The sequence below is a fragment of the Anopheles gambiae genome, chromosome X (genome assembly GCF_943734735.2).
Source record: "Anopheles gambiae chromosome X, idAnoGambNW_F1_1, whole genome shotgun sequence".
NCBI lineage: Eukaryota > Metazoa > Arthropoda > Insecta > Diptera > Culicidae > Anopheles > Anopheles gambiae.
The window spans coordinates 20,235,725-20,261,876 of record NC_064600.1 but is presented as its reverse complement, the minus strand read 5'-3'; the positions used below and the strand labels follow the sequence as shown (position 1 = coordinate 20,261,876).

Here is a 26,152-nt window from a genome sequence, read left to right as displayed (position 1 = left end):
CCATACCTCCCTGGATGCAGCATCACTTGCATCAGCATCAGCACCAGCAGCAGCGAGCAGCAGCAACGTGTGAAGTAAGGGCGAGGGTCTATGCCACCAAGCATCAACAGCAGAGTGCAGCAGCAAAAACAGCAGGAACGTGTGAAGGAAGGGCGAGGGTCCATGTCGCCCAGCATCAACAACAGTAGCAATAGTGTCACAATGTCCAAGGAGGGCGAGGTTGCCCTGCTACAACACTGTGAGTGGAAAGAGGGGCGAGACCACATGACGTCCCGGTGGCAATCTTGTTCTATAGGGGCAAGGGAGGACATGCCGCCCCGGCTACAGCCCGTTTCAAAACAGGGACAGGGACTTAATAACCACCATCTCATCAAGGAGCTTCAACCCGATGAAGGCACACGCAGCATCACCGCCGCCGCAAGTAATCGTCGCCAACACGGATCAAGTGCGATGGCGATGGCGGGGCGGAAAAGGGTGCCGGTAGCCGTAAGCTAAGAAAAGCGCCCACACCACAGTATTCCCAGATTTCATCAGCATCGGCCAGAAGGTGTCACCACACCGGTATTCCCTCAGTGGAATATCCCGTGTCGGTTCGACTCCTCCGGATAAATAAAGGGAGAGATGTTGTGGGCAGCCGTGCGTGCCGACCCTTGGACTTACCGTGGCAGTTGCGCTGCCACCGGTCAACGTCCACGGGGACGGCAGTGTGTACACGCACACTGTCGCACACACTAAGCGTGCAAGGCTTACACAAATTGCGAAGAAAGTATGGGGCAAGTTTCTGTATGAATAAAAGTATAAAACACACTGGGAAACCATTTTATAGATTTCCAAATCTAAACAAAAGATATGAGAAGGCGAAAAAACATAGCGCGTTGGAATTTGAGGAGGATAACATATAAGACGTCTAGTAGTTTTTCGTCTGCGTCAGAGCGCGCAATAAAGATGCGTTTCCTGTCAAAACCATACAAGTTGCATGAAAAAAGACTTTGTTGGGTTTTAGTCGTACACCAACTTTATTAATACGCACTATAACCACGCACAGATAACCGGAACGGAAGAACCTCACGAGCGTACCGTTTGGCGGTCGGAATGATAAGAGAAAGACGATCGCCCGGTGCGATCGTTTATCCCTGCTCTCCTATCGGTGCGATCGTTTATCCCTGCTCTCCTATCGGTGCGATCGTTTATCCCTGCTCTCCTATGGTTCGTGGATGTTCGGTCCCTACGTTGTCGTCCTGCTACTCCCTATCATTTCTAGTGCCATCTAGCGGACGCTAGTACAACGTCGTGATTGCACTGCCGGCGCTGACAGTGCTGAACACAAAAACGTACCGCCTTACGGGTACGCGGTATGTGGTACGATCACCACAGGACCCCCCTCCAGTGACGGAGTCACTGTTTTTTTTTTTGATATGATTGCCGTCAAACGCGAGACGCGGACTATGGCATTAATTGATGTGGAATCGTAGTTGCTTCTTTTTGGTCAGACCCTCGAGAACAAACGCTGGTTTGAGTCTGTCTATGGAGATCGATTCGTTCTTGTTATTTCGTTTGACTATGAAAAATTTTCTGCATCTACGTATTACTTCGTAGGGTCCTTCGTAAGGTGGTTGTAAACCAGTTTTGACTTTGTCAACTCTAACGAAGACATTCTTGCACGTCTCCAGGCTTTTGGGTATGAACTGTGAGTAGCTATGTTTTATGTTAGGGGGAATAGGTTCCACGGATCTGAATGCATTTTTCAAATTTAGGATGAAATCGGGGAGATCTGTCGGGTTATTATCGGAGGGTGTAAAAACTTCGGACGGAAGCCTTAGGCTTTGTCCATACACCATTTCCGCTGGGGAACCCTTGATGTCGTTTTTAAAGGAAACTCTTATGCCAAGCAAAATTAGAGGCAAATATCGAGTCCAATGTAAGGTATCATCGTGCGCTTTTATAGCTCCCTTCAGTTGCCGATGAAATCGTTCGACCATGCCATTGGCTTGCGGGTGATAGGCTGTAGTTTTTATGTGATGAGTGCCGAGCAATTTTGTCAATTCCTCGAACAGTCTAGATTGAAACTGACGACCTCTATCAGTTGTTACAACTAACGGGCATCCAAAACGCGATATATATTGCTCTACAAATGTTTTTGCAATAGTTGGTGCTGTGATGTCTGTCATGGGGAAACATTCCGGCCATCGTGTGAAGCGATCGACGATGGTCAGAAGATACATCTTGTCCTCTGAAGGAGGCAATGGACCCACGATATCCATGTGGATGTGGTCAAATCTTCCTTTTGGTACCTGGAATGTTTCCAGTGGCGAACGAGTGTGTCGCACCACTTTTGCTTTCTGACATACTATACAGGCTCTCGTCCAGTTTGCTGCATCTTTATTAATAGAAGGCCAAAAATATCGTTCCACCAGCATTTTCCGTGAAGCACGGATTCCTGGGTGCGAAAAGCTATGAATATTATCGAAAATGATTTTTCTCAGGGACAATGGTACGTACAACCTGTTCTTTCCCGCAGAGGTTTCAAAAACTAGGCTGGTTTTGTCTAGCACTAGTTGACTAAGTTTGTATTTTGTGTTTTTCATGTTTTCTAATAGCTGTGGTAATTGTTTGTCTGTTTTCTGTTCTTGGGAGAACGTCTCATAAGTTATGCTGGTTATAACTTGTGTTTCGCCCACTCTCGACAACGCATCAGCTACAACGTTGCTATCACCAGCTATGTAACGAATATCATTGGTGAACTGTGATATAAAATCAAGTTGTCGACTCTGACGTGGTGATTTTTCTGCCTTCGATGTTAGCGCGGTTGTGAGAGGTTTATGGTCTGTGAATACTGTAAACAATCTACCTTCCAGAAAGTATCGAAAGTGTTTAATGGCTAGTGCTATTGCTAATAATTCACGATCGAATGTGGAGTATCTTTGCTCGGTAGGCGTAATAGTTTTAGAAAAAAATGCTAAAGGTACCCAATGTTGGCCTTGCTTCTGGTGTAACACTGCTCCAACAGCGACGTTGGATGCATCTGTTGTCAAGGTTAGAGGTGCTTCTCGCTGGGGATGTGCTAAAAGAGTGGCATTTGATATATCATCCTTTACTTGTTGAAAAGCAATTTCACATTCATCCGTCCAAATGAACTTCTCTTTCACCTTTTTGTTGCTATAATGAGCAATTACGCGATACAATGGTTCAAGCTTCTCTGAGACATGAGGGATGAATCGATGATAATAATTGATCATCCCTATTATTCTCTGAAGTTGCTTCACTGACATTGGTGTCGGATAGGAGCGAATTGCGTCTATTTTTTCTGACGAGGGAGTTATACCTTCTTCCGATATAGTATGGCTTAAGAAGTCCAATTTGGAGACACCAAAAACACATTTGGATGCTTTGATTTTTATGTCATGCTCCGCTAGTCGTTTGAAGACTGTGTGTAAGTGTTCAACGTGTTCATCATGTGACGAACTGGCAATCAGGATATCGTCGATGTAAACAAAAACAAAGTCGAGATCTCTAAATATACTGTCCATAAATCGTTGAAAAGTATGGCTCGCGTTTCTCAAACCAAATGGCATACGTAGAAACTCAAACAATCCGAACGGTGTTGTTATGGCAGTTTTATATATGTCCTCCTCAGCAATGGGGATGAGGTGGTACGCTCTCACTATGTCCAATTTCGAAAGATATTTGCAACCGTGCAGATTCATCGTGAAGTCTTGCACGTGCGGAATTGGATATCGGTCAGGGGTAGTTATTGCATTCAGCCGGCGGTAGTCTCCGCATGGACGCCAATCGTGATCCTTTTTGGGTACCATGTGCAAAGGAGATGAAGCTGAAGAAGAAGAAACTCTGCAGATTCCCAAGTCCAACATATGTTGGAATTCTGCTTGAGCTATCTTGTGTTATTGTGCGTCGAGACGCCGTGGTTTAGAAAATGGCAATGGACCTTTGGTTTCTAAAGAATGTGTCACTGTGTGACGAATTGGTGCCTTGTAGTTAGGGGGTTCCACCAAGCAAGGGTACTGTTTTACAATGGCTGAAAATGGATTGGTTTCCATTTGGTAGTTTTTCGGCGTCGGAGTATCTACTACTGCGACCACTGCTGTTGTTTCCTGTCCTGTGAGAGGATCGATTAAACGTTTCCTCTTGAGGTCTAACAGCAGTCCGTGTGTGGCCAAAAAATCAGCTCCAATAATAGGGCGATTTACGGCTGCCAGGATGAAGTAATGGCTAAAAACTCGTCTCAAACCAAGGCTGACTGTTAATAATTGAGTACCGTATGTAGAAATTGAGATGCCATTTGCTGCAACTAAAAAATGATCAGTTTGTTTTGCACATTTGCCAAGCAAGTTGTGGGGTATGACGGAAACATCGGCTCCAGTATCGATCAAAAAGGTTAGTTTCGATGCTTCATCGTCAATGAAAAGACGATGGGACCCTCTGACTGCTCGCGGATTTTCCGTCTCATCCGCTGAGCGAATTAGTTTTTTGGGACGGAAGGGTTGGAAGACGTGTCACGTGAAACCCCAAAATCACAGGGTGGCAAGCATTTCCTTGCTGCCTCACCGAAACGATGGTGATAGTAACAAGTCGAATGCTGTCTTCGACTTTGTGAGCGATTGTATCGCTTACCACGCGTGTCGTTTCGTGGGCGTCCACGAGAGCTGCTCCTAGAACGTCGGGAAAGATTCTCAATCATTCGTCGCAGTTCTTCTATTTCCTGCTTCAGAAATTCCGTATTTTGATTTTCGGGAATTCGCCTCGAGATTCTCTCAGAAGAACCACTTGCAACTGCAGCTACTGTTCCAGCTTGTGTTGTTTCCCACAATCTATCTGCTATCCGTAGAAGCTCGTTAATGTCTCTTGCGTCGATTGCAATGAGCGTGACCTCTATTGTTTTCGGTAGCCTCGAGAGCCACAGCTTACGAATAAGCTCAGTGGTCAAATTAGCAGAATTTCCGGCTAACTGTACCATGTGGCGATAAAATTCCGAGGGACTTCTATCTCCCATCTCAACATGGTATAAAAGTTGCGATATCCTTTGCTCCTCACTGATCGTAAGGCGTTCAAGCAATTGAGTCTTCAAATAAGTGTATGGTTGATCTTGTGGCGGTGTGGAAACAACGTCCATCACCTTTTTCAAAACATCCTTTGGAAGCGCACTTATCAAATACGAATAACGTGTGCGTTCTCTTATGACGTTAGAAACGTCGAACTCTGCCTCAGCCGCTGCAAACCACGCTGCAGGAGAGTCTTCCCAAAAAGAAGGAAGCTTTGTGGACACACGTGCTATCTCTGGGGTTGCATTGGTCGCAGAAGTGCTAGGTACCGAGCCATCGCTAGGTTTCGTGCCCTTCGCTGCGGCCCCCGGCATTGTGATCACGACTGGAGGTGGGTTGGCGGTTGGAGTACCAGGTACCGACCCCCCGCCAGTTTTTGTGTCCTTCACCGCAGCCCCCGGCATTGCAATCACTACGTTTCACAATTATGGCTGTTGTTCGTTTGACACTTTCGACTATGCTAACTACACTGTTCTAATTTCACCATATATAATGTGCGCGACCGACTATAATTTGTACATGAATATAATAATGTAATAATGTGTGAATGAATATAATAATGTAATATTGTGTAAATGAATACAATAATGTAATAATGTGTAAATGAATATAATGATGTAATAATGTGTAAATGAATATAATAAAGTAATATGATATAATGATTGTTGGCTAATCTAGTGTGCGTAGTGCGGCAATTTACAATGGTTTGGTGATATTCGACCACGTAAAAAAAAAAATAATATTCAGAGTAACAAAAAAAAATGATAGACAATGGAACGCGCTCACCGATGGTTTCCTTGTGGTGGATAAACTGCAACGATAACGTCGCTGCACAGCGATGGCGGTTGCCACGAGGTGACGCCGATGAGCTGCGATGGCGTCGATGAGCTGCGATGGCGATTTCCACGGGAAGGCTTCGAGCACTGCAATGACGGTTGCCACGAGGTAGCGTCGATGAACTGCGATGGCGGTTCCCACGAGGTGGCTTCGATGCACTGCGATGACGGTTGCCACGAGGTGGCGTCGATGAATTGCGATGGCGGTTGCCACGAGGTGGCGTCGATGAACTGCGATGAGAGCGATGACGCAGCAGTGGTATCGTTTCACGTGATTTCTGGTGCAGCTGCGATAATCCCGATGACACGGTACTTGCCGCAAGATGATTATCCTGCTGCGGTGCTGCAGGCACTTCGCAACTGCCGATCGGTGCCACTGAGTTAGGGTGATGACGGCAACCGGAATGTGAAACAGGCTTGCACTTTTAATGCCGAGTATGGGGTCCGCATGGATGGCACTGCTTGTGCGTATGGATGGCAGGACTCCGGTGACGCTCGGAACTGGTGCAATGCGCGGTTGGTTTGCCCGTTTGGGCACGACGCGCCAAAGTGCGTTTAGCTTTGCTGTGTCAATGCGTAGTGCGAGACGATGACGTAGTTCAGGCGAAACGTAGCTAAACGTGGCTCGGTTTGGTGTGACCATGAACTCAAGCACGGTGCAGTACGGTGCTGTGCAACGACATTGCACAAATTCTCACACAGAGAGGATGCTGCGCGGTGCGGTGCGACGGCGTTGGTTAAGCTCGCACGCGAAGAGGAAGCTGGTCGGTGCGGTTGCACTATCTTCCTGGACAACGGCACCTTAAACAGCGCAATGTAGCGTTCACTATTGCACTATCTACCGTTTTTTTTCGTTATGCGCGGATCACGTCGGGGTCACCACTTGTTGGGTTTTAGTCGTACACCAACTTTATTAATACGCACTATAACCACGCACAGATAACCGGAACGGAAGAACCTCACGAGCGTACCGTTTGGCGGTCGGAATGATAAGAGAAAGACGATCGCCCGGTGCGATCGTTTATCCCTGCTCTCCTATCGGTGCGATCGTTTATCCCTGCTCTCCTATCGGTGCGATCGTTTATCCCTGCTCTCCTATGGTTCGTGGATGTTCGGTCCCTACGTTGTCGTCCTGCTACTCCCTATCATTTCTAGTGCCATCTAGCAGACGCTAGTACAACGTCGTGATTGCACTGCCGGCGCTGACAGTGCTGAACACAAAAACGTAGCGCCTTACGGGTACGCGGTATGTGGTACGATCACCAACAACTACATTCAGTCATTTCCTAAGTGGTTGCCAACAGAGCAATCCGTATCCATTAGCCGGCAGCTGGAACTGGCTATTGACTCCGACGATTCGTAAGATTCCGGATGTCGACTGGCGGCTCCGGATGGTAAAAGGTTCTAGCCTTGGAATATAGCACCTTCCCTACGAAGCCGCTCAGTTGCAAATGGGCTCTGGTCAAGCACAGACGTACTTCCAGATAGCTCCGAATAACAAAACTAATACGTACAAACGCACAAAATCACAAAGTATACGAAGGTACGCACATACTCTTCTCTCGCAATGGGAGGAAGAGGAAGAAGGGGCAGAAAGCCCAAAGCACCACCAAGACAACTACACATAGACAAAACCGACACGCGCAGTCGTTCGGATCTATCCGAAAACAGTTTCGCTCTGCTTAGCGACAACGAAGAAGAGCCACCTAATCAGCAGAGTAAGAGATCTCAGCCAGTGACCAACACTATTACGTCAAATACACCAAGCAGTGATACCGGTAAACTACCACCAATAGTGGTTAAAAGTTCATCAGTGGGTTTTGTACACAAAGCCGTAATAGCAGCAGGAGTAGTACGTTACAACACGAAAGCAACGTATAACGGCACGATCGTTCAGGTCACCAATACAAGTGATTTTAGATCAGTAGTAAATCACTTCAAAAAAACAAATATCCCTTTTCACACGTACCAACTGGAAGAGGACAAAACGACTAAAATCGTTCTTTATGGTTTACATGAACTACCAGATGAAGAAGTAGAAAAACTGTTAAAAGAGGAAAACCTAGTTCCTAAAAGTGTAAAAAAGCTTGCACTAAGACAAAAACGCTATGACGAACACGCAGTATACCTAATCCACTTTAGTGTGGGTAGCGTGTCTATGCAACTACTACGAACTATCACCGCTCTAGACCACTGTGTGGTAAAGTGGGGATATTATTCCAAAAAAGCCGGACCCATGCAATGCAAAAGGTGTCAACTATACGGTCACGGAGCAATGAACTGCAACCGCGTAGAAAGATGTAATAAATGCGCCGATGAACACGCATCATCGGTATGTCCTCTTACCGCGGGGACATCGGCGAGTGATGGTAAAGTACCAGAACATAAACTGAAATGTGCCAATTGCGAAGGAAACCACACAGCGGGTTATATGCCCAAAACCGCACGTTCCTGCCCAAAACGTCCCGTCGTAGCAAAACGCATTACCAACACTACGAAAGGCTATCGACCGAACTTAGGAAACTTTCCTACACTTCCTCAACCTAAACCGATACCGGGTTGGAAAGTAAATTCACGAGTAGACAAACCTACGCAACACACATCTAATTCGATACCAACGCGCATAGGTCAGGGTGAAAGATTTAAGGCTCATGAGGAGCTGTTTAGCGCAGAACAAATAATTCCCATTGTTCAGGAAGTATTCATAAAGCTGGAGCAATGCAGAAGCAAACAAGACCAGATAACAGCAATCTTCCAAGTGGTTGCCAAGTTTTGTTTTCCGTGATGGATTTCCAAGGTAATGTACGAGTTTCATACTGGCATGCCAACGGCATTGCCAATAAAAAAACAGAGTTGACCCATTTTTTAAATGAAAACAATATCAGCATCACATGATGTTAGTGGAAACGTTCCTAAAACCGGTGCACGTGTTTAACATGCCAGGATACAATAGCTATAGACTAGATAGATTATCGGGCCCCAAAGGAGGAGTGATGATTCTTGTTAGTAAAACAATTAAACACCAGTTGATAAAACACTTAAACCTTTCAATAATTGAAACAATAGGAGTTAAAATTTTCACGGAGCAAAATAGCTTAACATTTATCACTGCATATCATCCCGGCTCGAATATTAATATGCAGGCATTCAAAAATGACATTATAAAACTAACGTCAAGAAAAGATAATTTTTTCATCTGTGGTGATCTTAATGCTCGCCACAAAATGTGGAATTGTGCTTCTCGTAATCAAGCAGGAAAAATCCTTTTTGAGGAATCACAAAGAGGTCAATTTTCTATTTATTACCCAAATAAACCAACTTACGTCCCTAGAGATCCCTCTAGAAAGCCATCAATACTTGACCTAGCTTTAACTAATAACCTTAACCTTTTTTCTCAGTTAAAAACAATCACAGCGCTAACTTCTGATCATCTACCAATTTCCTTTACAATTTACAATTCTAGAGCAAATATAATCCCTGAGCATAAAATCCCTGACTATAGCAAAGCAGATTGGAACAATTTTAAATCCCTTGTTAATCAATCTATTGACTTAACTTCAACGCATTTATGTAATATTCATAATGTGTCTCAAATCGATGAAATGATTAAAAAATTTACTTCAAACATAAACAGAGCACATGACAGAGCCATACCAACAGTGATTCCAGGTAAATTTAACATTATACTACCTGATCGTATAAAAACCTTGATAAAACTTAGAAATAAATTTAGAAAAAAATGGCAAAGACACAGATTAGATTCTTCATACCAAAACAATTACTATTTTCTTAAACGGAAAATTGAATACTTAATAACCCTGGAACGGAATAAGGCATGGGCTAATACCCTAGAAAGTATAAATCCCCGTCATAATAACACGAATCGCTTCTGGAAGCTCGTAGGCACTATAAAAAACCAACAAAGAAATATTGCTATACTCAAAAACCACAACCACTATTTACTTACGACTAAAGAAAAATGTGAAGCTCTTAAAAATCATTTTCAAAATGCGCATAATATAACACATCATAATGTTAGTCCCATTGAAAGTAGGATAGTTAACAAAAATGAAAAATATTTGACTTCCAATATGAGAAAACAACCACATTCATCTAAACTTATTAAACCAAGCGAGCTTACGAGATTAATTAAAAACTTAATAAATAAAAAATCAACTGGTTGTGATAGAGTCAACAACAAAACCATTAAGCATCTCCCGAGAAAAGCCATAGTCTATCTAGTTCTTATTTTTAACGCATGTCTACAACTAGGATATTTTCCTTCTGAATGGAAAATTGCTTAAATAATTGCTATTCCTAAACCTGGTAAAGACCATACGAATCCTGAAAGCTACAGACCAATCAGTCTTCTAAGTTGTTTGGGAAAACTTTTGGAAAAACTGATTGCTATCAGAATTCGCAAACATGTCGATAACAATAATATTATACCGGAATCTCAATTTGGGTTTCAGCTTGCTAGATGTACAACACATCAGATCCATCGATTAAAAAATAGCATTGTTGAAAATAGGGAATTAAAAAAATCTACTGGTTTAGTGCTTTTAGACAATTAATTCGATATGGCACCAGGGACTACTTTTCAAACTTAATAAGTTTAATTTTCCTCCTTACATAACAAACATAGTAAGATCATTTTTGAATAACCGGAAAAACTCTGTACACATTGGAAAATCCAAATCGAAACCATACCATAATGTAGCTGGTGTACCACAAGGAAGCGTGCTGTCTCCTCTGTTATTCAATATTTACATAGCAGATATACCAAACACAAGATATTGTTCTAATTTCCTTTATGCTGATGATTTCGCTATCTCGTCCTCAGCGAAAAATCCTAAAACAATCATTAGACGCTTAAACATCGCACTAGAGGCGTATGCTAAATATTGTATAAACTGGAAGCTCAAAACCAATAGTACCAAGTCAGAAGCAATCTTTTTTACAAGGAATACGTGTCTGAGAAGACTTCCCCAAAGAGATCTAGTGATGAGACAAGAAAACATACCATGGAAAAGGAGTATAAAATACCTTGGTATGCACTTTGAACAACGTGTTACATTCAAAACACAAACTGAGAATACCCTTATAAAATTAGACAAAATGGTTAAAACTATGTATCCCTTCTTAAACCGGAAATCGAAATTGAATTTAAAAAACAAATTACTTATTTATAAGGCATTTTTTCGGCCAGTAATGACATATGCTGCACCAGCCTCGAAGGGAATTGCTCAGTCTCATTATAAAAAGTTACAAATTAAGCAAAACAGAATCCTTAAAATGATTATTAATGTCCATCCATGGTTTAACACAAGAGAGCTTCATAGGATTACAAATATGGCTACAATTAAAGAATACATTGAAAGAATCTATTGAAAATATCACGATAGTTGTGAATCGAGCGAAATTCCCATATTAAATCAATTGGTAGCTTAGCATATAATTTAGCTAAATTTTAGGCTTAGTTATAGGTTATGGTCTTGTTTGTAATATATAATGTAAAGTTAGTGTTAGTGTAGTTTGCAAAGCTAGGTTAGTTAGTTTAGTTAGCATATTTAGATAGGATAGTTTCTAAAACTAAATTTGTGGTTTTTTTTTGTAAATTTTTCCCACGTTACTACTCAACATCAGAACAAAATCGAAAAATCCAGCAATTGCTACACAGAAAACATTAATGAGGAAAGCTTAAGAGTCGAACCCATTATCGCAAGGAAAACTTGTAAAACATAATTACATTTAATGCTTCGAATTCAAATAAACTACTACTACTACTACTACCTACGAAGCCGCTTGGCGGAGTCATTTAGAAACGATGCCGATTTTTGTCTTTACTCATTACTAGTTTTTTTTACAATAACATGAGATCTTTACATGGTATTACAAGACGCTCGATCCTCCTCTCACTCTTGTTGGCCTGATTGGTTAAATCCGATGATAGTTCTACTACAGATGTACCAATCGGGTAAAGTAAGGTTCACGCCCAGTAATCCGCACTTTTGACAACCAAATTTATGATATGAAATGGTGTTTGTGTAAAAGCGTTATTTAGGGACCAATTCTAAGTGATATAATGTAAGAGGAAGTGTTACTTGTTTAGGTAATAAAGATCATTCGAGTCCAGAAAGTCAAAGCTTACGAATGATACAAAAAAATTCGGTCAAAAGTACAGACATTTGATGAAAAGGATTAGTATCTTTCCATTTTTTAAAATACATGCTTACTTTGTATTTACCTTTTAAAAAAGCTCTGGCAGGAGAATCCGCTATTATGGCCCGTACTTTAATTGTGACTCGACGATTATTCAGCACCATACCAACATCCACCCAAGCGCCACAGATTAAGCTTAAACGACTGGAAAATTGAATATCCATAGAAAAAAAATGAAAGCTCCACAGCTTCATTGGTTTGATCATTAGATGGCGTATTACGACTCATCATTATATTGCTATCCTTTTCTTGCAATGTGTTTCGACAAGTTTCATCTTATCATGACCTATATAGCCTTCTGACTTTCCGAGCAAAAATCTATATAAATGGTCGTGTGGTCAGATACGTGGGTATTAATACCAACGACCATTACTCAAATCTCACTTGCTTCAGTGCTGGTGGTTTCCGTTGGAGTTTAGTATTTAAACAATCGTATCGCCGTTCTAGTTCTAGCGATGCATAACTTCAATGCGAAACCATACAACAGTACAGAGGAAATGAGAAAGCTCTCCTCCAAGCGAGGAAGCTCAACTGGTTGGGTATCCCACAATCAGATGGCGCCACCAGCTTTTTTGCTATTTTTAGAATGCATGAGTCGTTTGCCGTCTGCTAAACGAAGTCTTTCTATATTCCGTTTAGGTAGAGTGCTTGAGTCGTTTAGAAGCCGTTTAGTGGTCGTTTAGTGGATTTGTGGCACTTGGGATTTCGATTTTTTCGGAAACATTTCGATTTTTTCGGTTGTTGTCTTAGGTTTTCAGCTATCTGCATGATATAAAATAGCAAGTATCAGAACCAATTTCCTTTGAAGACTGTGGAGTCTGATAATAGAATAAAACAAAATTATAAGACTTTTTTCCGACCTTGTGGTCGTAATGTGGCTATTTGGGACTTCAAACCCACGTGGGTTTGTGGTAGTCGATTCAGTCGTTAACCCACCAAATTTTAGAACAATCGGAGCTGCCAGTTCCGATCCGATGTATTTATCTTGCCCACCCTTAACCCACCTTTTCCAAAAATGCTTTGAGGAAAAGTTTGATCAAGGGTTGGCTAGGGCCAATATGCTGGACAGGATTTTAACTCCTCGATTGATTAAATTCATTCACTTACATCACTGCACTTCAACTTCAGCAATAGTATTAGTCTATAAACTATGCACTGACCAGCGAAATGGAGCGATCATTCGCAAGTAAACAAACACACATATACACATATTACACATGAATGTTTTACAACAAACCAACTTAAACACACACGTTTAATTGTTTCCTTCGCACAATTAAATAACATTTTAACACAGGTGAAACATGTTGAGCAAATAAATTGCCCGTACATAAAAAACTAACTTCAACAACATTGAAGTGGCTGCTTCTGTGACCATGTGGCTTAACCCACCAAACTGATAGTTTTTTAGCTTTGTTTGATGGAACTGGATTTTTAGTACAAGAAATTGGTGGCGTTTTCGGTATCTTGGTTATATGGGATACATTTATGTTAATTGATAAAGTTTTAATACGTGTGCAGTTAATGTAGATAGTAACACCAACATTAAATATCACAAAACCCACGTTACAACACAAAAGTTACCATAGCAGGATAGTCAGTTCTACGTATGGGGGCACGGTCTATTCGGGACTTGAACCCATGACGGGCATGGTGTTAAGTCGTACGAGTTGACGACTGTACCACCAGACCGGCCCAGCAAATGAATTACCCGTGTATAAAAACTTACTTTAACAACATTGAAGTGACCGCTTCTGAGGCCGTGTGGTTTAACCTACAAAACTGACAGTGTTTTGGCTTTGTTTGATGCAACTGGATTTTTAGTACAGGAAATTGGTGGCGTTTTCGGTATCTTGGTTATTTGGTACCAATCGAACGAGACAATGAAACACGACTCTGTTGGATAGGTGCTCTGTCAGCTGTTCGATAAATTAAATAAAATTAAAAATTAAATTTAATATAAAACACATACAGTGCGTACACCCAAATAGCCAGCTCGTACTTTATAGCTGATTTAGGGCTGTTTAACGAAAAATCGTTCCAATGTCGTACTTTGTGGCTGATTAAGAGATAGACGGCACTTTGCGGAACTATGGAGCTTTTTAACAGGCACATGGTACGCTTTGGAACTTTGCGGCTGATTAACACTATGTGTAGGATTCATGATGGAACTTGTCAGGCTTGTTAAGAACGTGTACCGAACTTGGTGGAACTTCATAGCTTTTTAATGCATGACATCGGTACAAGGTGGGTCTTGTCAAAGTGTCAAAGACAGACGCCGCCAATCATCTCATTGCTGCTGTACAAGTTAGATTAGTTCTTTGAAGAAGGGATTTTGAAGGAAGTGATGTGATTGTACAGTAAATTGTGATACGTTTCGTGTAATTTATGAATATTAAGGGTTTAAAAATATACACATGTACACAAACAAAACAAATCCTGTTGTTTATTTAATCGATGACGTTTGCTTGAAAATAAAACACAAAGAAAAATAATCCCCAGCACCGTAGCTTAAGGAAGCTGCTTAGGCGCTATTTAGAAGGACCGCCTGGAACTTTGATGCTGTTTATCTACTGCAAAAGGCGAATTAGAGCAGCGATCTTTAGCGTGCCAAAATGAGCTGCTTAAGCAATTCTGGCTATTTGGGCACATGCATTGTGTACACGTAATAGTTTTATACGTTTCAAACCTGTATATCTGATGTTATAATTGATTGTGAAGCACTGCAAATATTATTGATAGCTATTTTACACAATTTGCACTCAATTTTAAGAAGAAACCCAAGTGCCACAAATCCACTAAACGACCACTAAACGGCCTCTAAACGGCTCAAGCACTCTACCTAAACTAATGCATTCTAAAAATAGCAAAAAAGCTGGTGGCGCCATCTGTTTGTGGGATACCCAACCAGCGGAGCTTCCTCGCTTGGAGGAGAGCTTTCTCATTTCCTCTGTACTGTTGTATGGTTTCGCATTGAAGTTATGCATCGCTAGAACTAGAACGGCGATATGATTGTTTAAATACTAAACTCCAACGGAAACCACCAGCACTGAAGCAAGTGAGATTTGAGTAATGGTCGTTGGTATTAATACCCACGTATCTGACCACACGACCATTTATATAGATTTTTGCTCGGAAAGTCAGAAGGCTATATAGGTCATGATAAGATGAAACTTGTCGAAACACATTGCAAGAAAAGGATAGCAATATAATGATGAGTCGTAATACGCCATCTAATGATCAAACCAATGAAGCTGTGGAGCTTTCATTTTTTTTCTATGGATATTCAATTTTCCAGTCGTTTAAGCTTAATCTGTGGCGCTTGGGATCTGACCACACGACCATTCATATAGATTTTTGCTCTTATATTAAGTCTGTTAGAAAGTTAGAAGGCTATATAGGTCATGATAAGATGAAACTTGTCGAAACACATTGCAAGAAAAGGATAGCAATATAATGATGAGTTGTAATACGCCATCTATTGATCAAACCAATGAAGCTGTGGAGCTTTCATTTTTTTTCTATGGATATTCAATTTTCCAGTCGTTTAAGCTTAATCTGTGGCGCTTGGGGTGTATCTCGGGGCCTTCTAACTTTCTTAACAAAAATCTATATGGATAGTCGTGTGGTCAGATACGTGGGTATTAACACCAACGACCATTACGCTAATCTCACTTGCTTTTCAGTGCTGGTGATTTCCGTTGGAGTTTAGTATTTAAACAATCATATCGCCGTTCTAGTTCTAGCGATGCATAACTTCAATGCGAAACCATACAACAGTACAGAGGAAATGAGAAAGCTCTCCTCCAAGCGATGAAGGCTCAACTGGTTGGTGTATCCCACCAACAGATAGCGCCATCAGCTTTTTTGTTATTTTTAGAATGCATGAGTCGTTTGCCGTCTGCTAAACGAAGTCTTTCTATATTCCGTTTAGGTAGAGAACTTGAGTCGTTTAGAAGCCGTTCAGTGGTCGTTTAGTGGATTTGTGGCACTTGGGACGGTACCTCTTATACGCGGATTCGGAGATACGCGGTTTTCAAAATTTGACAATTCTTTGAGCAAATTGTACTGATTTGACACATCAATTGTAAATTGCCAAATAATTTCCGTTTTGATCGAATGTGAAGAACTATTTCAAAGGGTTTTAAACTGTTATATTCAGTCAGAAGCATATCAAATAATTCATAAAGTGACTAAAACCGCTACCTACTTGCAAAATTACACGAATATTAGTGATATTTTAGCTGGAAATCACGAGATTCGACTTACGCGGAAATCCGAGATACGCGGTATTTTGCGGCCGTTCGCGGTCCCCATTAATCGTGTATATCGGGGACCGCCTGTAATGCCGACCATGTATTCTCTTACCGTATTAATACACGATGCCAAGGTGGAATGTATAATGAGGTGTAGTTATAGCGCTTTTGGCGATCCCTCCCCTGGGCTCCGATTTTGACAGATGGTTTTCCGCTTGTATATGTATTGATGGATTGTTTACGTTTTGCATGGTCAATATTTGGTGGAGATCAATTTGGGTGAATATTTTAGTTTATTAGAACACAGTCCGTGATTTAAAATGGATTTTTATCTTCGAGAACTTGAAGCGTTCGCCAAACGCGGAAAACTAACTGTCAGTTTTCCTCGTCGATTCTTCTTCCACCTAGCTGTCAAAACGGGCATATAACTTTACCTGATATCTTTACGGTCCTTGCACGATGCGCAATCTCAGACTGCGCATACAGGCGGTCCCCGAGATACACGGTTAATGGGGACCGAAAACGGCCGCAAAATACCGCGTATCTCGAATTTCCGCGTAAGTCGAATCTCGTGATTTCCAGCTAAAATATCACTAATTTTCGTGTAATTTTGCAAGTAAGGGGTGGTTTTGATCACTTTATGAATTATTTGATATTATTCTGACTGAATATAACTGTTTTAAACCTTTTTAAATAGTTTTTAACATTCGATTAAAACGGAAATTATTTGGCAATTTGCAATTGATGTGTCAAATCAGTACAATTTGCTCAAAGAATTGTCAAATTTAGAAAACCGCGTATCTCCGAATCCGCGTATAAGAGGTACCGTGTATCTCGGGGACCGCCTGTATATTCGTTTTATCAAAACAAGTCATTTCGCGAAGCCAACCCTGAGCTATAAACGTCATTTCCATACATTTTCAGATTGCGCCAAGATTGCGCATAAATTTTCAAGATTATATGTCCGAGATATATAAATTTTTTTTGACAAATAAATATATCAAATCGACCCGTTTGACAGATAAATATATGCGCAATCTGAGAATGCGCATCGTCTATTGCTACGGTTATACAGTAGAACGTCGATTATCCGGGGACGGATTAACCGGCGGGCGGCTTAACCGTGCGCATAAATCTGACAGCTGATCATACGTGCGGAGAAAGTTTGCAGCGATAGTCAATTGGGTAACCAGTTTCTTGTGCAGCTCTGTAGTGTCTAGGGCAAGGTGGAATGTATAATGAGGTGTAGTTATAGCGCTTTTAGCGATCCCCCCCCCTGGGCTCCGATTTTGAGAGATGGTTTTCCGCTTGTATATGTATTGATGGATTGTTTACGTTTTGCATGGTCAATATTTGGTTGATCTCCACTATGGCGACCCCCCAAAGGCCCAAATCCATCACCTGATATTTTTAATCCACCTTGGTTTAAACTTTAACCCGGCGCTCTAGCAGCAATCGAACAAGACATCGAACATGAAAAATGTATGGGATTTGACATGTTCGATTTGTTGTTTATCAAATCGAACATGTCAAATCCCATATATTTTTCATGTTCGATGTCGTGTTCGATTGCTGCTAGAGCGCTGCATAAGTTGGCAACCGGATACCCGGGTATTTTTTTCAACTTCGAACTGCAATAAGTTTTGATTTATTGCTTTTATTGACCTGAAATTTTCCGTAGCCTCCCAACTTTTAATTTATGATTTTTTGGTGCATAAGTTGTAATTTTAAACAGCCTGTAAGTATTTTAGTTTGATTTTTTTTTAACTTTATCACGTAAGTTGGCACCCAGCATACCCGGGTATTCCATACCAAGGACCGTAAAGATATCAGGTCAAGTTATAAGCCCGTTTTGACAGCTAGGTGGAAGAAGAATTGACGAAGAAAACTGACAGTTAGTTTTCCGCTTTTGGCGAACGCTTCAAGTTCTCGAAGAAAAATTTCCATTTCAAATCACGGACTGTGTTCTAATAAACTAAAATATTCACCCAAATTGATCTCCACCAAATATTGACCATGCAACACGTAAACAATCCATCAATGCATATACAAGCGGAAAACCATCTCTCAAAATCGGAGCCCAGGGGAGGGATCGCCAAAAGCGCTATAACTACACCTCATTATACATTCCACCTTGGTTAAACGGTTTTAACCTTTAAGTTGGCAACCGGATACCCGGGTATTTTTTTAAACTTTAAACTGCAATAACTTTTGATTCATTGCTTTTATTGACCTGAAATTTTCCGTAGCCTCCCAACTTTTAATTTATGATTTTTTTGGTACATAAATTTTAATTTTAAACAGTCTGTAAGTATTTTATTTTGAATTTTTTAAACTTTACCACGTAAGTTGGCAACCAGCATACCCGGGTATTCCATACATTTTGTATGGAGAATGACGTTTCTCTTCTTCCTCGTTTTGTATTGTGCTTATTTTCGAGTCAAATTCAAGCGATTCTAAATTTCAATTTGACCGTTATATTTATAATAAAATGGAAAAACTTAATTAATAAATGAAATAGGAGAGAATATATGATCGGCATTACTTGCTTACAGCATTAAAATATAGAAAACATTGTTTACCTATGAAAATCGTTAATTTTTTGCATCAAAACATGTGGAATACCCGGGTATGCCGGTTGCCAACTTACGTGTGTAAATCTGGTTGCCAACTCTACGGTTAAAATGACGTAAAGTTCCTCAATTATGGCGATCCCCCCAAAGGCCTTTTTCCACCACCTGAAATTTTTAATCCACCTTATTTCCCACCGCCCACCCGCATAACGTTTCTGCTGGCAACATCGTTGCTGGCAGTGCGATTGGGAGTTTTATTTACTATTGTACGTTATTTTTTGTGTGCATGATCGTACATTTTCTGGTAGCCATCCTGCTCTCCGTTGGGTTCGTGCACTTTTCATTCAACAAACAATCCTTATCGTCCACCAAATTGCACTGTGGCTAACGAGAAGAACGGATTGTAGTTGCAGAAAAGGGAAAGCTCTCCCGACTACCCATAAACCGAAAACTGCCTTATCATTCTAGAAATTGTGCGGGTATGTATGCGACTCCCTCTTGGTGGACTGGGTGAGCGAACGGGGGAGGAAACCTTTACATCTGCCAGATAAGATATGGTGGAAGTATTAGGGAGTATATCGCGTATAATGGGTAATCCATCATCACAGAGGGCCTTGTGTCTAACTGATACCCGTGTGCCACTTGAATTGTATAGCTTTCTTCCCCTGCTCTCCTCTTCCTACAACCCACCCGGCAACACCTCCCACGATGGAGATGCAGGGAGGTGATGCAGTTCGAGACGATGTCAGTCGACACGTAACACTTCAACCGCCATGAATAACGTACCGGTTTGTTCCAGCAATTCCAGCCCGGCCACGATGAAACCGACCGGCGACGTACTGACCGCCCTGCGGAATCTGATGAAGAACCTGCCGAACAATCTCGGCTCGATCAACGCGTACATCATCCCGTCGAACGATGCGCACCAGAGCGAATATCTGGCGGCGCGGGACGAGCGGCGCGCGTTCGTGTCCGGATTTGACGGTAGCGCCGGTACGGCAGTGGTTACCGAACGTGAGGCCCTGCTCTGGACGGACGGTCGCTACTACCAGCAGGCGACGAAGCAGCTCGACACCAACTGGACGCTGATGCGGGACGGCCAGCCCTCAACGCCCTCGATCGATGCCTGGCTCGCAAAAGCGCTCCAGCCCGGTGCGCGAGTCGGCGTGGATGCGAACCTGATCACGGCCGCCGCCTGGATGCCGCTGCAAACCTCGCTCAAGACGGCCGGCTGCACCCTGCAGCCCGTCGTTCCGAACCTGATCGATCTGCTCTGGAAAGAGCAGCCGGCCGTTCCGCACAATCCGTTGCTGCCGCTCGCCACGACTTTCACCGGTGCGACGATCGCGCAGAAGCTGGCGACGGTGCGCGAGAAGCTCGCGGACAAGCGGGCGTCCGTGCTGGTCGTGAGCGCTTTGGACGAGATCGCCTGGTTGCTGAACCTGCGCGGCACCGACATCGACTACAATCCCGTCTTCTTCGCGTATGTGATCGTGACGCCAGACGCTCTGTACCTGTTCATCGATCCGGCCCAGATGCGTCCACAGGTGGAAGACCACTTTCGTGCGAACGGCGTCACGGTGGAGGTGCGCGGGTACGGCGAGGTGCACGCGGTGCTGCAGGAGCTGGCGGGCAACAGTTCGACGTCGGCCACGCCCAGCGGCACCAGACCGTTAGTTTGGATTAGCTCCGGCTCGAGCTACGCGCTGGTCGCGCTCGTGCCGGAGGAGCGGCGACTGAACGACATCACACCGATCAACCTGATGAAAGCGGTCAAAAACGAAACGGAAGCGAAGGGCATTCGGGACTGCCATGTGCGGGATGGAGTGGCGCTCTGCCAGTACTTTGCGTGGCTCGAGCGCTGCATGGCCGACGGCACGCCGGTGGATGAGATTAGTGGGGCGACCCGACTGGAGGAGCTGCGCAGCCGGCAGGCACACTACCAAGGGCTGAGCTTCACGACGATCAGCGCGTCCGGGCCGAACGGATCCATCATCCACTACCATCCGCTGCCAGAAACGAACCGCCCCATCACGGCGAACGAGCTCTACCTGTGCGATTCCGGCGCTCAGTATCTGTAAGTTAGCGGCTGGAAGGATTGGCGGGAAGCTTCAAGTAATGATTTGCTCGGTTTTGTTTGTCGTTTATATTTCCGCAACCCGAAGCGATGGGACCACGGATGTGACGCGCACGATGCATTTCGGGCAGCCGACGGCGGAAGAGATACGCGCGTTCACGCACGTGCTCAAGGGGCAGATAAGTCTCGGGACGGCCATCTTCCCGCGCAAGGTGAAGGGCCAGTTTTTGGACACGATCGCGCGAAAGGCATTGTGGGACATTGGATTGGACTATGGGCACGGCACCGGGCACGGCATCGGCCACTTCCTCAACGTGCACGAAGGCCCGATGGGTATCGGCATTCGCTTGATGCCGAACGATCCGGGGCTGGAGGAAAACATGTTCCTTTCCAATGGTAAGCTACACACACACACACACACACACACACACACACACACACACACACACACACACACACACACACACACACACACACACACACACACACACACACACACACACACACACACACACACACACACACACACACACACACACACACACACACACACACACACACACACACACACACACACACACACACACACACACACACACACACACACACACACACACACACACACACACACACACACACACACACACACACACACACACACACACACACACACACACACACACACACACACACACACACACACACACACACACACACACACACACACACACACACACACACACACACACACACACACACACACACACACACACACACACACACACACACACACACACACACACACACACACACACGGCTACTTATTGCGGTGAGCAGGTTTGAGTAACAGCATTCTCACTCCCAGAACCCGGCTACTACAAGGACGGCCAGTTTGGTATTCGCATCGAGGACATCGTGCAGGTGGTGACGGCCAATGTGGGTACCAACTTTGATGGGCGCGGCGCACTCACCTTCCGCACGATAACCATGTGTCCGATCCAGACGCGGCTGATTGATGTCACACTGCTGACTGCGAAGGAGCGCGACCATTTGAATGCGTACCATCAAACTGTGCTCGATACGCTTGGGCCTCTTCTACGCGAAACAAACGATCTGGACACGCTCGCCTGGCTAGAGCGTGAAACGAAGGCTATATAAAAAGCGCAGGAAGGGAAGGGGGCGATTGGCAAAAGTGCATGTGTAGGGCAGGCGAGTAACGAGCATAGGGATGGCCAGCGCCTGAGTCACTGGCTTCCAAGCGCACGAGAAGCGACAAACGTGTGCAGCCGATAATACCGTACTTTGGCGTGTACAACGACCCACTTTGAGGTCGGAAAAGGCCAAAATCAGATTCAGGGGGTCGTGTTATGCACGGGTAGTTACTTTTCGATTACACCTGAGACATTACATCCGATCACAAACAAAGACAGTCTCGTGCATGGCTATCCACAAAGACACAAGGAAAGAGTTGTGGAAACTGAATAAACAAGTGATCTCACTGGTTCTTTAAATTGGTGATTCAAATTCATATCAAGGAACCACTTAAGGCATGAGGTCAAAAACTAAAGCTCAGAAAATACCCCAACAATATGATGGTAAACGCTGATGGCCTTCCATTCGCTTGTCTTAGAAGTACGAAAATAAATCAAATTTTGATTTGAATCAAAATGATAGCATGGATAAAAGTTGTATATGTTATTTTTGAATTTTGTAAAGTTACAAGTAAAAAAACTCATCCCGAAAGGACCTACCCGATTCCGATTCAGTGTTAGAAATCAATTCCGGAATCAGAATCGCTTCCAGAATCGGAATTGACCTGGGAATCGCAATAACGCGGTAACGGAATCACAAATGACTCCAAAAATGGGATTAGCTCCGGAATGAGTCAGTTCTTGAATTGAAATAAGAAGTTTTAGAAGCGAAATCAGTCCGGAAATCTCTATGTGAAAGAATCCTTTAGAAGTATATTTTGATTCTTTGCGGCTACGAGTACGTAGTATCACTGGACCCTAACGCCTGTTCTTGTGGAGATGCCAAAACCGACTCCGTTTCAATGCCGACGCTGAGATTTCGGACCCAATTCCGATTCCGGAACCAATTCTGGACCTACTATCCGAAATCGATTCCAGAAAACTTCGGAGCTAGCCGGAATCGATTCCGTCAAAAACTTAATTTTCCCATCACTACTATACACGAAAAAATACGGTATGTTGTACAGTATAAGCTTGCTGCTCTTGTTTAGTTGGGTGGTTCACTGGTTGGCACCTGCAATGGTTGAACGGAAACCAGAAAGAAACACTGGCATGGTAGTCATGGAGTAATTAAGCAAAGACATTGCGATGCATTCCATTTTGTATCACTAAGATTTGTGAATAATGTTTTCCTGGGTCCTTTTTATTCATCACATTCACCGTGGGGCAAGCAACACAACGGACTCACTCAGTTGGCACGCAATCGTATCCCAATCAGTGGAGTCATACCGTGTATTTTATAATCGCATTTAATTTGTTCGTTCGGTATGCTCGATCTGCGTAAATTGCCAATCGTAATGAGTCAAGGCGTGAAAGGTTAAAAAAAACAAAGCGAATCTTTTGCATTTTCACTTTTTTTTACTGTTTTCCTAAACTATCTATGTAATGATTTGCTTTGCATGGCACAACATGCATTTTAAGGGAACGGGAGTGAGTTAATATTATTTGGTTTATTATACACAACGAGAAAAATACGAAGGAAAAGGATGATCCCCCCGGACCTAGTGGGTGGAGGATAGCCCCGTGCCGGTGACGTCGGTTGTGCTGATGGGCACTGGCTCATCCCGGAACGCTAGCGCGGTAACCGCCTTCAGATGTCCAGTGTACTCGCGCTCGACCGTCTTGGTGTCGATTCGCCACAGCCGGGCCAGACTATCGGATGAGGCAGTGAACAGGTACTTTGAGTCGTTGTTGAACGCAGCGTCCCACATCCAGTACCGCTCGATGCGCAGTTCCGCGTGCAGTGTCCACGTGTCGGTGCGGTATATACGTGCCGTGCCGTCGCCCGAGCACGTCACGAGATAGTTCGAGTCCGGGCTGAACTTGCAGCGCAGCCCATACTTGTCGTGCGCCTGTATCTTCAGCTTCGCCTCGGACCGGGTCAGCTGCGTCTCCTGGTCGGGCAAGCCGGACCAGCTCGTCAGCGTCCAGATGAAGCAGCTGCCTTTGTTGTTGATTGCCGCCATGTACATACCGTTCGGGCTGACAGCCACGTCCAGTATCGAGCACTCCACCTCGGGCAGCAGGTGGTCGTGCTGGTCGGACTTAACGTCCCACAGGTAGATGCCTCCGCCCTGGTGCGCCATCAGCAGCTCCACCTGGTTCGGCAGCAGGCAGACCGCGTAGACCGGGCTCTGGCAGTCAAAGATACGCTTGCAGGCCGGGCTGGGAGAATTCATGTCCCAGATGCGCACCTTACCATCCTCGCCCCCAGTAAACATCCACTTACCGTCCTCCTGGAACCCGACGCTCGTCACGTTTTTCGTCACGCCCTCGAAGTTGACGTTCGGATAGTTTGAGTTAAGATCGTACAGCCGGATGTGTTGGTAGCCGCACGCCACAAGCATGTTGCGCTTTGGTGAAATCTCTAGCGCGTTCACTTGCTGCGTGCGAAAGAAGGAAGGAGAGAGGGGGGTGGCAATGAAAATGAAATGAAATAATTGCAGAGTAGTTCAGCTACGCTACCTACCGAGTCTACATGCTGCATGTTGCGTATACATTGGCTTGTGTACGGGTGCCATACCCGTATCGTGTGGTCGTAGCTGCCGGTTACCAAAATCGGCTCATTGATCAAATCACCCGTCATGCTGGCGTTGAACAGTTCGGCAAATCGTTCTAAGCGTGTTGATAGTGCGTTTGAGTGGAAGTAGAAGAATATTCGGACATAAAATTTTCGCTCCAGTAGTTTGCGCGTCACCCAAAACTACATCCTCGCGGACATCCGCACTACCAACCAATTCCTTAGATTCGTTTTCGGATGCGGGGTTGGAATATTGCCCGAAAAACTCGAAAACAGGAGCGGTCTATTCCCCTTTATTTGTTTCGCGTAATACGGACGACATTCGAGGCGTAAATTTCTGGTGTAAACCAAGGTGGATTAAAAATATCAGGTGGTGGATAAGGGCCTTTGGGGGGTCGCCATAGTTGAGGGACTTTACGTCATTTTAAAACCGTTAACCATTGGTTTCCGCATACAAAGCTTAGCAAATAGAACAGATTTCTTTGTTATTATGTACATTTTTGTGTGTCTATTGATTTTATCGAAAAAATGAGATTTGTTAACAAACAAATTGATGATTTGTTTATGCACGAAATTTAAAATCATGTATGTAAGAGTTCTAATCTCACGAACATTGTCCATGCGGCTCGTAGATAATGAGGAATTAATGTGAAAATTGAAAAAAATAATGATTTCTTAGTTTTTATCATCAAAAATGTCGAAGACACAATGATTTATAGAATAAATTCACGGAATAACACAAAATAACTCACTTTGATCTATATTTTAATGTTAAATAAGAACTCGCAAAGTCCAAAATAAATTTTTAAAGAATATTTAATCGAAAAAATGGGGTAGATAAATTATATGAACAAATTTAATAAATGTAAACTAAGTTCGAATCCTGGGGACCTTACGTCAAATGACTAATTGTCAAAATGCACTAGAGTCCACCACCTGATAATTTTAAATCCACCTTGGTCTAGGGCCAGCTTTTGGTATTCGATTCGGTAATTAGTGCCTGCGATCTCCAACCTGCGGCCCGTGGCGTGAACAGACGTGGTCTGTGAAACGACTATTATATTTTTTTTAAATAAATGGTTATTACTATACGTATCGTGCATTTTTTTTACAACAATCAAAATTAAATCTTTGTCAGGCTTATCTAGCGTAAAATTTCCCAATTGACATTTTTGTGTTCTAAAATCGGGGTTCCCAAGTGACATTTGCTCGAAATTCTTTTCGTATATCTGCTCGATTACTACTCGATACGATTGAAATTGTGGATTTGTGTGTGATCAAGTGTGTTAAAAGCGCCAAGATTTGGTGTGTTCGTAAATTAGACTTTCTTTTATCGATGGACGATACTGTCGAGCTCATT

At 43.4% G+C, this 26,152-nt stretch overlaps 2 protein-coding genes across 2 annotated transcripts; one reads left to right on the top strand and one right to left on the bottom strand.

Annotated features, from left to right (window-relative positions):
• Nucleotides 1-19,067: 19,067 nt before the first annotated feature.
• On the top strand, nucleotides 19,068-22,706 carry LOC1270529 (xaa-Pro aminopeptidase ApepP). The gene is made up of 4 exons (XM_560264.5): nucleotides 19,068-19,423; nucleotides 19,744-21,021; nucleotides 21,110-21,417; nucleotides 21,887-22,706. Exons 2-4 carry the CDS (start codon nucleotides 19,763-19,765, stop codon nucleotides 22,177-22,179), a joined length of 1,860 nt encoding a protein of 619 aa, XP_560264.5. The 5' UTR covers nucleotides 19,068-19,423; nucleotides 19,744-19,762; the 3' UTR covers nucleotides 22,180-22,706.
• A 659-nt stretch (nucleotides 22,707-23,365) lies between these two features.
• On the bottom strand, nucleotides 23,366-25,150 carry LOC1270528 (protein LST8 homolog). The gene is made up of 3 exons (XM_003437133.2): nucleotides 25,007-25,150; nucleotides 24,742-24,887; nucleotides 23,366-24,655 (listed from the first exon to the last, which is right to left on the bottom strand). Exons 2-3 carry the CDS (start codon nucleotides 24,856-24,858, stop codon nucleotides 23,774-23,776), a joined length of 999 nt encoding a protein of 332 aa, XP_003437181.1. The 5' UTR covers nucleotides 24,859-24,887; nucleotides 25,007-25,150; the 3' UTR covers nucleotides 23,366-23,773.
• Nucleotides 25,151-26,152: the final 1,002 nt, after the last annotated feature.

What these genes read in the sequence shown, in the direction of transcription:
- LOC1270529 (XM_560264.5), top strand. Translation starts at nt 19,763, where the DNA reads ATGAAACCGACCGGCGACGTACTGACCGCCCTGCGGAATCTGATGAAG. An exon ending in GATTCCGGCGCTCAGTATCT is followed by an intron (nt 21,022 to 21,109) that starts GTAAGTTAGCGG and finishes CGCAACCCGAAG; the next exon opens with CGATGGGACCACGGATGTGA. An exon ending in AAACATGTTCCTTTCCAATG is followed by an intron (nt 21,418 to 21,886) that starts GTAAGCTACACA and finishes TCTCACTCCCAG; the next exon opens with AACCCGGCTACTACAAGGAC.
- LOC1270528 (XM_003437133.2), bottom strand. Translation starts at nt 24,858, where the DNA reads ATGACGGGTGATTTGATCAATGAGCCGATTTTGGTAACCGGCAGCTAC. An exon ending in ACATGCAGCATGTAGACTCG is followed by an intron (nt 24,656 to 24,741) that starts GTAGGTAGCGTA and finishes TTTCGCACGCAG; the next exon opens with CAAGTGAACGCGCTAGAGAT.